General features: G+C 43.5%; 1 protein-coding gene across 1 annotated transcript in view; it reads left to right on the top strand.

Moving 5' to 3' along the window:
• The window catches only part of rai14 (retinoic acid induced 14), a 227,263-nt gene that overhangs the window by 138,694 nt on the left and 74,084 nt on the right, over positions 1 to 14,485 (top strand). Inside the window, exon 11 of the mRNA XM_085966328.1 lies at positions 11,680 to 11,713. Coding sequence (XP_085822454.1) covers positions 11,680 to 11,713 — 34 coding nt within the window. The remainder of the gene's footprint in view (positions 1 to 11,679; positions 11,714 to 14,485) is intronic.

The raw sequence follows: 14,485 nt of genomic DNA, 5'->3' as shown, positions 1-14,485 counted from the left end.
GGGAACTTGGAGGTGGTGGTGTTCCCATGCGCCTGCTGCTGTTGTCCTTCTAGGTGGTTAGAGGTCGCGGATTTGGGAGGTGCTGCCGAAGAAGCCTTGGCGAGTTGCTGCAGTGCATCTTGTAGATGGTACACACTGCAGCCATGGAGCCACAGTATTTATCTGGCTGGTCCAGTTAAGCTTCTGGTCAATGGTGACCCCCAGGATGTTGATGGTGGGGGATTTGGCGATGGTAATGCCGTTGAATGTCAAGGGGTGGTGGTTAGACTCTCGCTTGTTGGAGATAGTCATTGCCTGGCACTTGTTTGGTGCGAATGTTACCTGCCACTTATCAGGCCAAGCCTGAATGTCGTCCAGGTCTTGCTGCATGCGGGCATGGACTGCTTCATTATCTGAGGAGTTGCGAATGGCAGCGAACATCCCCACTTCTGACCTTATGATGGAGGGAAGGTCATTGATGAAACAGCTGAAGATGGTTGGACATCACGAATTACATCCTCTATCAATGTGACTGCCATTTGTTATCCCTCCTTCGCCACCTTAACCTCTCCACTGTGTTTCCTTTTGCCTCTGTAAAGCAGCTCGGGATCTTCTTCTAAATTAAAAGCACTATATAATACAAATTGGTGGTGGATGAGGAGGATCTGGGTTGACCGCAAGATAAGCTTAGTCAAAAAAATGGATTTTGGAAAGGTTTTTAATGCAAACATATAAAAATATTGGACAGGAAAAGATCAGCTGGCCCATCTAGCTTGTCCCATACAGTTGTGATGCCTTGTGCATCAATTCAAGGGATTTGCTATCCGCTAGGTGCTGTGTAGTCTCCTGGGAGAAATGTAAAACCATATCAAAAACCCAAGGCCAATTCCTCCCTGATTCCTCTAGGCAATCAAAACTAGTCCAGGAGATCTCATTAACCATGACCTATATTAATTGGTACCTACCTCTTGGCACTGGTGCAGCTCTCTCTGGAGGGTGCACAATGTATCAGCACCCACAGCACAAGCCGGCACCCTGTTCCACAGGTCTACTACTCTTTGTGAGAAGAATAACCGCCTAACATCTAACCTATTTCTTCCCTTGTGTAATTTATGCACATGACCCCTCGTCATCCCTAACCGATCAAATTGAAATAATTTGTCAGCGGGCGCAGAAACTCGCCCCTTTATTATATAGACCTCAATCAAATTGCCTCTGAGAAGTGGTGAGGCAGTAGAGTTTAGGAAGGGAATTCCAGAGAGTACGGTCAAGGTGATTGATGGCTCTGCCCTCCGTGGTGAGTTGAAAGGCAGGGGGAGATTTGCAAAAGGCCTGGAGGTGTAAGGCTCGACGTGGTTGTCGAGAGGTTGGGGTAACGCAAGGGATGGACTTGAAGACAAGGATAAGGATTTTAACTTCAATGTTTTGGGGGACAGAGAGCCAGTGTAGATCAGCGAGGACAGAAGTGATGAGTTCGAACTTGGTGCAGGGCAGGTTATGGCCAACTAAGTTTGAACCAGTTGAACTTTATGGAGGATGTCTGAGGCCTGCAAGTCAACTTGAATTGGAAAGTGACAAAAGCGTGGGTAATGGTTTCTGTAGCGGTGGAGATGAGGTGAAGGCCAGGTTGCAGAGGTGGAAGAGAGTGGCAGACAGTGATGGTTTTTCAAGAACATCAAATATAACGATGAGAGGAGGGGTTTAAAGAAATTGCCAGTGGCGCACGGCTCATACAGAATGGAGGACCAGTTTGAAAGTGAGGCTGAGGTTTTAAGGTTTCAGGTGAAGACTTTCTTCCATGGGTAGTTGGTGAATTAGAGTTTGAAGGAGTGTGAATGGTAAGAGATGAGGAAATGAACAAATAGCATTGTCAGAAATTGGACTGTGGAAGCCATGATTAGATTGTGGGAGCGGCCAAGGATATGGATAGGGAAACTCATGAAGGATGAATTTCATGGAGATCAGAAGTGGATGAATTCAGGGGCTGTCTGCCTAACAAATATCGGGAACTCCTCGTAAGCGGCATGATGGGTGCTTGCTATTTGCCTGATGAACAATTGGTGACTAACCTCCTTGGGAGATGGGGAGAAAAGAGGCAGCTGGATTTGAACCCTCACTAGGAATAGAGTGAGTACCAGGAACTTCATATAAGGCAGCATGGTGGGCAGTACAACTCATCACATGATTATACAACTGAGAACAGAAGAAATGTGTGTAAATGTGTCATTTCTTAAACTGGTCATTATCATCGTCCTGTAGAGGTTATGGTAGAGATTCACATAGTAATAACAGATGAGAAAGACCATTTAGCCATTCTTAATTCATTCATCCAAAAATATTCAATATCCCCTTTCCCCATCAATTGCATCTAATTGTTTCTTAAATGATTCTAGGGTTTTTGCCTCCACTATTCTGTCTGGAAGTCCATACGTATTAATTACTCTATAAAGAAGAACTTTCTGGTATCAGTCTTAATTTTATCTTTTACTAGTGTCCCCTTGTCCTACACACTCTCAATTTATTTTAAAATAATATTGCGCTTTTTTAACTCTCTTGTATACCTCTACAAAATCACCTCTCAGATGTTTCCGTTCAAGGTTGAGAAACTAGGTTTCTTCAGTCTTTCCTCAGAACTCAGACCCCTAACACTGGCGATCAGCCTCGTACCTGTTCTCTGCACTGCCGCCAGTGCTTGAATGTCTCCTTTTCTGGTCTGTTTCTTCTTTAAACCCCTCCTCTCATCGCTATATTTGATGCTCTTGCTCTTGAAAAACCATTGGTTAATGAATTTGGGTAAAATTTCTTTGTTCCCTATTTTAGCCAACTTCATTATTTTAATGGGTTAACAACTTTTTAAAAATGGCAATTGGAGGAATTTCACCCAATGGTATTAACTAACCAGGTAGATAATAAGTAGCCTTTATTTTAGCATTTTCTGCTGAACTTTTTAATTGTAGAAGATATTTTACACTGTGAGATAATGCTTGCTGCCTACTCCCTGTTTTGCTAGTATGTGCAGCAGTGGGAGGGAGAGAACAACCGTATCACTCCACTACTGAATTTATTTGTTTTAAAATTATTTCATTGTACACCAGATTTAAAGCTGCACCCTCAGTGGGGCAAGACTCCACATAAAAACTTTCAGAAAAATGAGTGAGGTGTGAGGGAAAAGACAAATAAACAATATTTTTCTGCCTCACTCACATCACTGATGGTCTGGATTCTTTCAGTTGTGAATCGAATATTTTGAACATGAAAATGCCTGCAGAAATAATGTACATTTCAAAATAGGTTCTCGGCAAAATGGTTGAGATGGGGTCTGGAACTATGCTGTGCCAGTGATAAACCAATACAACCCGCAGATAACAAAATCTAAGAACACAGATGTCTTAAGTCTCTATAGGAGACAATGCTTGGGTTTAGCTTTAAATGAAGGAAAACTCTGTAATGATCTTTGACCAGAGTATTCCAAGTATTAGTGTAAGGAAGAAAGGAATTGTATTCATTCAGTTTATTTCCAGAACTCACCTAAATAATGAACATCACACATTTACTTTTTCATGGTTACCTGGTTACAATTGCGTATTTCATTTAATACTCCAGTTCTTAGATAAAGGATCGATAATTTTATTAGCTAGATACAGTAGCACCTATAGTACTTAATTTTACAGCTTATAGGTCTTGTTCTGATGTTTCATAAGAACATAAGAAATAGGAGCAGGAGTAGGCCAATCGGCCCCTCGAGCCTGCTCCACCATTCAATAAGATCATGGCTGATCTGATCCTAACCTCAAATCTTCTATCACTCTGCATCCACCCGAACCCATGTGATCTCCCAGGAGAGGCGAAAAACCAGTTTAAAAGACCCATGGCCAATTTGGGAGAAAAAAATCTGGGAAATTCCTCTCCGACCCATCTAGGCGATCGAAATTCTTCCAGGAGATCACTCTGTCCCTATAGTTTCTACAGTACTTACCTTCTGTAAAGGCGATCTCCACCCCAGCCAGGAACAGGAATAAAACCATCTCCTGAAATCTAACACAGAATTAGAACACAGTAGGAGCAGAACCAGGCTACACGGCCCCTGGGCCCACTCCACTACCCACAGGGCCATGACCATTCCGAACCTAGACTCATGTCCAATTTCCTGCCCGCTCCCCGTAACCCTTAATTCCCTTTATCTCAAGGAAACTATCTATTTCTGTTTTCAATTTATTTAATGATGTAGCTTCCACAGCTTTCTGGGGCAGCAAATTCCACAAACCTACCACCCTCTGAGTGAAGAAGTTTCTCCTCATCTCAGTTTTGAAAGAGCAGCCCCTTATTTTAAGATTATGCCCCCTAGTTCTAGTTTCACCCTTCATTGGGAACATCCTCACCGCATCCACCCGATCAAGCCCCTTCACAATCTTATATGTTTCAATAAGATCGCCTCTCATTCTTCTGAACTCCAATGAGTAGAGTCCCAATCTACTCAACCTCTCCTCATATGACCACCCCCTCATCCCCGGGATTAACCGAATGAACCTTCTTTGTACTGACTCGAGAGCAAGTATGTCTTTTCTTAAGTATGGACACCAAAACTGTATGCAGTATTCCAGGTGCGGTCTCACCAATACCTTGTACAACTGCAGCAATACCTCCCTGTTTTTATATTCCATCCCCCTAGCAATAAAAGCCAACATTCCATTGGCCTTCTTGATCACTTGCTGCACCTGCATACTAACTTTTTGAGTTTCGTGCACCAGGACCCCCAGATCCCTTTGTACTACAGTACTTTCCAGTACTTTGCCATTAAGATAATAACTTGCTCTATGATTTTTCCTGCCAAAGTGCATAACCTCACACTTTCCAGTATTGTATTCCATCTGCCAAATCTCTGCCCACTTACTTAGCCTGTCTATGTCCCTTTGCAGGTTTTTTATGTCCTCCTCACTCACTACTTTCCGTCCCATCTTTGTATCATCTGCAAACTTTGATATGTTACACTCGGTCCCCTCCTCCAAATCGTTAATATAGATTGTAAAGAGTTGGGGACCCAGCACTGACCCCTGCGGAACACCACTAGTTACTGGTTGCCAATCTGAGAATTAACCATCTATCCCAACTCTCTGCTTTCTGTTAGAGAGCCAATCCTCCACTCACGCCAGAATATTACCCCCAATCCTGTGATTTTTTTATCTTGAGCAATAATCTTTTGTGTGGCACCTTGTCAAATGCCTTTTGGAAGTCTAAATACACTACGTCCACTGGTTCCCCTTTATCCACCCTGTATGTTACTTCCTCAAAGAACTCAAGTAAATTTGTCAAACACGACTTCCCCTTCATGAAACCATGCTGAGTTTGTCCTATTAAATTATGTTTATCCAAATGTCCCGTTACTGTCTCCTTAATAATGGACTCTAACATTTTACCAACCACAGATGTTAGGCTAACAGGTCTATAGTTTCCAGCCTCCTGCCTACTACCCTTTTTAAATAAGGGTGTTACATTAGCAGTTTTCCAATCTGCCGGGACCTTTGCTGAGTCCAGGGAGTTTTGGAAAATTATTACCAATGCATCCACAATCCCTACCGCCACTTCCCTCAAGACCCTAGGATGCAAGCCATCAGGTCCAGGGGACTTATCCGCCTTGAGTCCCATTATTTTACCAAGTACCACTTCCTTAGTGATTTTAATCGTATTTAGTTCCTCCCCCCCCCTAGAGCCCCCTGTTTGTCCAGTGTTGGGATATTCTTAGTGTCCTCTACTGTAAAGTCTGATACAAAATAATTGTTCAGTGTTTTTGCCATCTCCATGTTTCCCACCATTAATTTCCCGGTCTCATCCTCTAAGGGACCAACATTTACTTTAGCCACCCTTTTTCTTTTTATATAACTATAGAAACTTTTGCTGTCTGTTTTTATATTTTTTGCTAATTTACTTTCATAATCTATCTTCCCTTTCTTAATCAACTTTTAGTTATTTTTTGCTGTCTTTTAAAGACTTCCCAATCTTCCATCCTCCCACTAGATTTGGCTACCTTATATGCCCTTGTTTTTAGTCGGATACTATCCTTAATTACTTTACTTAGCCACGGATGGCTATCTTTTCTTTTACACCCTTTTTTCCTCAGTGGAATATATATTTTTTGGAAGTTGTAAAATAACTCCTTAAATGTACACCACTGATCATGTACCGTCTTACCCTTTAATCTATTTTCCCAGTCCACTCTAATCAATTCCGCTCTCATACCTTCATAGTCTCCTTTATTCAAGCTTAGCACGCTTGTTTGAGATCCAACCTTCTCACCCTCTAATTGAATTTGGAATTCAACCATGTTATGGTCACTCATTCCAAGGGGATCCTTTACTAGGACATTTTTAATTAATCCTGTCTCGTTACACAGGACCAAATCTAAGGTTGCTTGCCCCCTGGTCGGTTCAGTTACATACTGCTCAAGAAACCCATCCCTAATACACTCAATGAACTCATCCTCAAGGCTGCTCTACCCAAGTTGATTTGTCCAGTTAATATGATAATTAAAATCCCCCATAATTATAGCTGTTCCCTTATTACAAGCCTCAACTATTTCCTGATTAATACTCCGTCCAACAGAGTTGCAACTGTTCGGAGGCCTATAGACTACACCCACTAGTGTTTTTTTTCCCTTATTATTCCTTATCTCCACCCAAACTGTTTCACTATCCTGCTCCTTTGACCCAATATCATTTCTCTGTATTATAGTGATTCCTTCCTTTATTAACATAGCCACCCCACCTCCTCTCCCTTCCTGCCTGTCCTTCCTGATTGTTAAATAACCTGGTATGTTTAATTCCCAGTCGTGGTCACCCTGCAGCCATGTTTCTGTAATGGCCACAAGATCATACCCATATGTCGTTATTTGTGCCGTTAACTCATTCATTTTGTTACGAATGCTACGTGCATTCAGATAAAGAACTTTCAAATATGTTTTGTAACACTTAGTTCCTGTTTTTTCCCTTTTTAGTACTTTACTTTTTACTCCATACCTTCTGTCCCTTCCTGACACGTTCTGTTTTTTAATTCCCCCACTGCTACCTAAGTCTATGACCTTCTCTGTTGTCATTTCTATTATTTGCTCTCTAGAAACCTCCCCCCCACTAATTAGTTTAAAGCCCTCTCTACAGCCCTAGTTATATGATTCGCCAGGACTCTAGTCCCAGCACTGGCCAAGTGGAGTCCGTCCCAACGGAACAGCTCCCTCCTGTCCCAGTACTGGTGCCAGTGTCCCAAGAAGCAAAACCCATTTCTCCCACACCAGCCTTTGAGCCACGCATTTAACTCTTTAATTTTATTTATCCTAGCCAAATTCGCTCGTGGCTCAGGTAATAACCCAGAGATTATTACCCTTGAGGTTCTGTTTTTTAATTTGACCCCTAGCTGCTCATACTCCTTTAACAGAACCGTCTTCCTTGTCCTATCTACGTCGTTTGTACCAACATGGACCACGACAACTGGATCCTCCCCCTCCCACTCCAAGTTTCTTTCCAGCCCAGAAGAGATGTCCTTAACCCTGGCACCGGGCAGACAACACAGCCTTCAGGACTCCCGCTCTTGACTGCAGAGAACCCTATCTATCCCCCTAATGATACTATCCCCTACCACTACAACATTTCTTTTTACTCCCTCCACTTGAATGGCCCCCTGTACCACGGTGCTGTGGCCAGGTTGCTCATCCTCCCTGCATCCTCACTGAAATTTGGTATTAAAACCCATATCACAAAATATACTAGGAAAGTTTTGTCCAGTATATATACATTTCCTCCAAAATGCTGTAAACTGTACTTTATCAGGGGAGGGGATCGGGGCCAGATGATTGGGAGGGTGAAGGGAAGATCGTGGCCGGCCACCAGAGGAATGTGGCTGGCCTCAGCATCATTGCTGGGGGGGGTGGGGAGGGGTGATCAGAGGCCTCATTTGGCAGGGGGTGGGGGGGAGGCGGTTTAGGTAGGAACCCTGGATCCAGGAGGTAGGTATAAAGGAACTTATCATCACAGAAATCACAGAAACCCCACAGTGCAGATAGAGGCCATTTCGGCCCATCGAGCCTGCACCGACACATATCCCACCCGATCCCTGTAACCCCTACACCAACACATATCCCACCCTATCCCCGTAACCCCACGTATTTAATCCCCCTAACACTAAGGGTCAATTTATCTCCTGGATCGAACAGCCCCCACCTTGCTGTAATTGCCGGGTTTCACTTACTGTGTAAAACCCGTCCATATGCAGTTAAAAACAAAATACAGGAAACTCTTTTTTTATCCGGCACCAACGGGACCGGCGTGGTGCCAGTTTATCAAAAAGTCCGGATTACGGAGAGGTATAGTAAAAGGTACGAGAGCGCCGTACACAGCAACAAATCCAGGCTTCCCTGTTGCTTAGCAACAGGTGCAGGAACCCGGCCACAAGATCCAAGCGTCCCTGTTGCTTAGCAACAGGTGCAGGAACCCGGCCACAAGATCCAGGAACAGGCCAGTAATATGAAGTAAAACTTAGCTGAACCTACACCTGAATTTTGCCGGTTAACAGAGATTTCTAGTTATTTAGGTGCCGGTAAATCGAGAGTTTCCTGTAGAGGTTAAAAAAGAAGCTTCCAACTTCCATTATTATGGTATTTACACTGACGTCCCGCCTCCTGGGAGTGGGTTGGCTGCCCCTTCCCTTCCCGTGTCCGTTAAAACCAGAAGTGGGGCTGGTTCAGGTCAGGATTCCGATTTTTAACAATTTAACCACCCCCACTCTCCAAGACCACCCGTTTTTTAGGTTAAAATTACCCCCCTTTATTTCCAGAATGTTAATTTAGCCACAAAAAAAAATTGTCCTGTGATTTGACTATCTCACATCCATCATGCATGATAGACTTTCCTTCCTACTTTTCTGCATGGAATTCATAAGCATGTATTGGCTGTTCTATATTGTTTTAAATAGTACTAGGGGCGATTGTGTCTGGACATTATCTTGGAGGACTGTTGGGAGTTTCGAGGTTATTTCATTTGTCCAGTTCAATATTTGAGGGACCATAGCATATTATAATGTACAACTGATTTTCACACTTCTGAATACCTGCTTCAGAGGAATAGATATAAATAATGTGGCACAAAAAAAATTCCAAAACTTAATTTCACGTTTGTAATGGTGCTATGTAAAATAGCTTTAAGAAAGTTACTTGGCATTTACACCAGTTAAACTAGAGTTGCAAGGTTTTTTTGCCAGTGTACCTTGAAACAGGCAAGCTGCACAAAAATCTTTATTTAAAAAAAAATCTCATCTGGTATTGCTAAAATATTATGAGTTCTCAGTAGGCTTTGCTGGCAAAGAGAAACGTTTTATTTTCTTGTAAACATCAGCTGATAAAAAAGGATGAAAATATTATCCCATGCCCAGCATGTGTTTAATATCTCAGCAAGCAGGAACGAATTGCATTCTCTTGTGCATGTGCTGGACCTCTGGCTGTCAGATGATTCCCAGGAACTGTAGTTGCTTATAGCAAGAGATGTGCATTTTGTTACTTGATATTGGCTGTTGCAGCAGCGTCCAAACATATGGAATAAGCTAGCTGGCGATGGTGAAGTATGGAGGGGAAGGAGGTTGGGTTCCAAATCTAGGATGTTCGAAGGGTGCATTGTGGTTATGAAATGGGCAAGAAAGTTTTTGGAGCCAAGTTTATATGTAAACTTAGATTTTTCTTTTATATTTCCTTAACCATGAGTTATTTTTTATGCGTTTATGGTATAAATTTTAATTTTTAGGAGCATACAGTCATGGGGGTAGTGAAACGAGAATGGTCACTAAAAGCAGTTTGACTTGCTTTTCCAGTGATTTTTGCGAGAATGGCATTTTTTTTATCTCTTCATTTTTATCTTTATCTTTCTTTTCCTTTCTCTCTCTTGATTTTAATATTACTCATAGGATCAATTGATACAGACATCTCTCTTGCTTGGGCTAGATTATAGATATCTCTATCTCTATATATCTCTGTCTCTCATTCCCCTCATCTCACACAGCTTATTTGCTCATTCAAATTTGTCTCCCTCAATTCAAATTTCTTCTACCTCATTGGTTCATATGCAGATTTTTCACTTTCATGAAACGGCAAATACAAATTGTTTATCTGCTTTGTTGCACAGCAAGTGAACATACAAAGCAACAGTTTTGATCGGACTCACTTAATTCAATCTGTATAATTTTCTTTTGCGTAATACAAAAATAATGAACATGCTACACTTCCCCACATCAGCTTGGATGTGACATTAGCAGTCAACAGTCCCATCTACAATCTTACCTACTCCTTCCACCCAACTTCTGAATGCTCTCCAACACCACTACCTCACAGATATTCCTCTTGCATAACTAAGATAATGAAGACCAACATCAATGCAACGAAAACCCTCTTTGCTTCACATTCTGGATTTAACAAATTTCCCTTCTCTTAATGTTGAACTGAAATCACCCTATGGCAATCCCTTAGTATCTGGCCTCTGTGCTCATTTAAATATTCTAATGCTCCTATGAAGTGGTTCCCCTGTTGCAGGAGCCTCCGAGATGAAAAGCTGCTGATCATCCACTGAGGACACTTGAGGTGGCTGTGGTTGCGACCTTGAGCAGCTCTGGCTGTTGAGGACGCAGCTGCAGATTGCTATGTTTCAGCCTGGGCCAGCTGGCTGTGTGTGTGGAACCAACAGAGGTACTGGGTGAGAGATTTGCAGGGAGCAGGCATACTGTCATCCTGAGAGGACGGCATGAGCCTCTTCCATGGAGCCAATGCTACTGTCATGGAGCTGTGCCTCTACATATCCACTGCTCTGTGGGGGTGGGGGCGGAAAGAGTGAAGGAGTGTATGTTGGTGCTCTGAAAGCCTCTATTCATGCTCTCCTTCAGGGATTGAAAGCATGAGGAGATGCTAGACCTCAGAGCCACGATGACAACAGTCTGAACTCTGAGCGAAGCTGTTAGAGCTCTCATCAGAGGCTTCACCATTGTGGGCCCCCCACTGCAGTCTTCATAAAGCTGACCACTCACTCCATGGTTGATTGCATGGTCTCAATGCCACAGAAGCTGGAGTTGGACTCCATCATGCTCTGTACCATTGTGCATAAGCTCACTGGCAGAAAGAAAATAAAGACTTGCATTTATATGAAAGAAAGAAAGAACTTGAATTTAGATGGTACCTTTCACGACATCAGGATGCCCCAAAGTGTTTTACAGCTAATGAAGTACTTTTTGTAGTGTAGTTACAGTTGTAATGTAGGAAACATGACTGTCAATTTGCACACAGCAAACTCCCACAAAAAGCAATGAAATAAATGACCAGTTTACCTGTTTTAGATGCTAGTTGAGGAATAAAGGTTGGTCAGAACACAGAGAGAACTCCCCTGCTCTTCTTTGAATACTTTTGTGAGATCTTTTACATCCACCTGAAAGGGCAGATAGGGCTTCGGTTTAACCTTTCACCCAAAAGATGGCACCTCCGACGGTGCAGCACTCCCTCAATACGGCACAGAAGTACCAACCTAGATTGCGTGCTCAAGTCTCTGGAGTGGGACTTGAACCCATGACCTTCTAACTCAAAGACAAGAGTGCTACCACTGAGTCAAGGCTGGCAGACTGCCCAGTGCACTTAAAAGGTTCAGGTATATAGAAATCAGTCTTTTAATGTATGCTGTACCCTTGAAGTTTTCATCTGTGCCCTCTGCAGCAGAGCTAGGATGTAAGCTCTGGCAAGCTGCTTCCTCAGCCGTCCCATCCCACCCCACTGCCCTTGCTCCTGCACACTAGTGCTTGGTGAGTCTCCCAGTGCAGACCCCTCGAGCCTATTCTCTAAAGTATGCATAGTGCCAGCCTCTGAACCAATGCTTGCTGAGGTAAGGTCAAGTGGCACTGCATCATGAGTACTGCCCTCTTCCAAATCCTCAGCCTCTCAGCGCTCTACATTTGCTTCACCTGAAAGGGAAGAGAAGGACAAGGATAAGCAGAGACAGCTGAAAGCAGCTGCACTTTCTCAGGTGAGATTTGAGACCAAGCATACTTGTGAGTACTGAGGCTACAGGTACTGTCGGGTCATGCAGAGAATGATGAGAGATGGGAGTTAGCAGTCTTACCTTGGCAACCCTGGTCAAGTTAATAAACTTGTTCTTTCATTGCAGCCAGGTCCACAATGCTGCTGGTGCTGACCCGCTGTGTCACATGAGAAGCTCATTGGGATACCTTCCTACCGCTTGGTGGGACAAGGACAGCCCTCCTTCTGCTGGCCTCCAAAGCTGCATCTGAGAAGCGGAAAGCCCTTGAAGCTTCTCATCCGCACTGCTCGGACAACGTGCGTCTAAAGTAAAATTGGTCAGGTGCCCTCATCATCATTAAATAGATGGACTGCCAGCACTAGTCGCACTGTTCATTGGCAGCTCACTAATCGGAGACACAATTATCGGGTGTTCCTGATGCAATTTAAAGGCATCATGCTCCTCTTAAAGAGGAGGTGAACTTTAGCCGCAGGCAACATCTCAACATGGCATTTCTTGCGCACTTCCAGTGTGGGGCGTCCCACCGCAAAATTGGTATGTGAAACACCAATTTAGCCCTGAAATTAGGTGAAATACAACTACATTTCTGCCCCATTGACTTCTAATTGGCCTCCTGCATTCTCCTTCTGTTTGAAAACCAGACCACTGCATGTGTCTGTTTTCCTTATCTCCCTGTGTCCACAACTTGAGGGGAGAGCCTGTGAGCACATGCTCACCTGCTGAGCAGAACCAGAGATCTCCAACACAATTGGTGTGAGATGTTTATCGATTGCCAGGACAGGCTAACAAACTGCTTGTTGTATGCAGTCTTTGAGGAAATAATATTAAAGCATAGATCATTAGCATTTTGACCACTTTTTATCTGTCTTTTTGAAAAACTTGGGTGAACACACTTTGGGCTGAATTTTACGATTGGAAGCGGGTTGGCGTCGGGAATGTTAGTTGGCGGGTTCTGGTCCCGCTCCCAGATCCAGCCGGTCTGCTGACACAATTTTCTGTAAATTGGGCTAGTTAAGCCCGCCGTGCGTGTTACCCGCCCTGATCACAAGGTGCAGGTCTAATGAGCTGCTCTGATGGCGTGTTTGCAGCCGGTGTATTTAAGGGGGCCATTTCACAGTTAGATCTAACTTCGTCATTGATGCTCCCGAGTGCTGGTGCTCTCCACGATGTCTGCAGAGAGACAAAAGGTGGCTCCCTGCTTCAACGATAACTCCCATTCTGCTGTTATATATGGCAGTTGAGGATAAGATGGTAGAAGCATTCAGTCAATGGCGAGAGAGGTGATTCCAAGGAGGTGACAGTGCATATAGAGTTAACACCACACACTTACAGCCTCAAGACAGATCAAATGTGTCTTCCAAATCCTGAAATCCAACCCCAGCTCCTTTCATTTCTTAAAATACTGTTGGAAAAATTGGATTTATTTTATTTCAAAATTATTTTCTTGCAACTACAATTACCTGGATTTTCCTATTCTACTAGAGAATAGCTGAGTAGTGGCCTCAAATGATAAGGCAGGTTAAACATAGCTCCATCTTAGCAGCTAAACATCACAATGCACTCAGAATGGCCTGTGAGCAATGATGTCAGAGATGTAGTCCAGGGATTCGAGGACCTGGAGAGCAGCTAGCCAAAGTCAGACTACTCTGTTAATCAGTCAAAGTTACCTTTAATGATTTAACATTGCACACAGCATTAAAACAGTTTACACAAGCATAAAGACAGCATCAAGCAATAAATATGGCCTTTAAACCAAGGAATCAACAGCAAGGCAGCAGAGTGATTGGTTCTCACGTGGCACTTGACTTCTTCTGGTGCGACGTCCTCCTTTAGGCGGAGCTTCGTTAGGCTTTTGTCGACTGCAGTGCCAGACCTACCACAATGTCCCATTTTTATACGGGTCTTGCTAGTTGGGGCGTGATTAAAAGTTAGCGAAGTGTCCCATTTTGTCCAGTCAACTCCCTTCCCCGCACTCCTCCCCACCCGCACCCCCCCCCCCCCCGCCAAGTTGCAAGGCCTCAATAGTTAACAGGCCTCCATGATGGACAGTTGTCCATTTGTATTCAGCTTCTCCGTGATGTTAAAACCAAGTGCAATTATCTCACTTGTTTTTATGGACGACTGGAATGTGTAGGCCCCGATTATCTGGGTGTAGACCCTTTCAAGGCCTTGTGTGTCTCCGATGTGTTCTGTCTTTTCTAACTACCTCAACAGTCTGACCATTTGGGCCTGTTGACTTGCCTCCTTTCTTCCTTATCTGTTGTTTTTCCAAACCAGAGGCCTGCTAGTGCCAAAGCTTCTTGGAGCCTCTTCAGTGTTTTCTGCCTATTGCTGTCTTTTCACTTCAAACTTACAATGTCCAAAAGGGGTTATTAACCCTTTCCTTCAGAGATCTACCAATACTTTTGTGTTTTTTGGTTGGCTTAGATATCATAGCAGCTAATTTGTGTGCTTCATTCACG

This window comes from Somniosus microcephalus, chromosome 2 (genome assembly GCF_052327205.1).
Source record: "Somniosus microcephalus isolate GS21.2 chromosome 2, FLI_Smic_1.0, whole genome shotgun sequence".
Taxonomy (NCBI): domain Eukaryota; kingdom Metazoa; phylum Chordata; class Chondrichthyes; order Squaliformes; family Somniosidae; genus Somniosus; species Somniosus microcephalus.
This window is presented reverse-complemented; position numbering and strand designations above follow the sequence as displayed.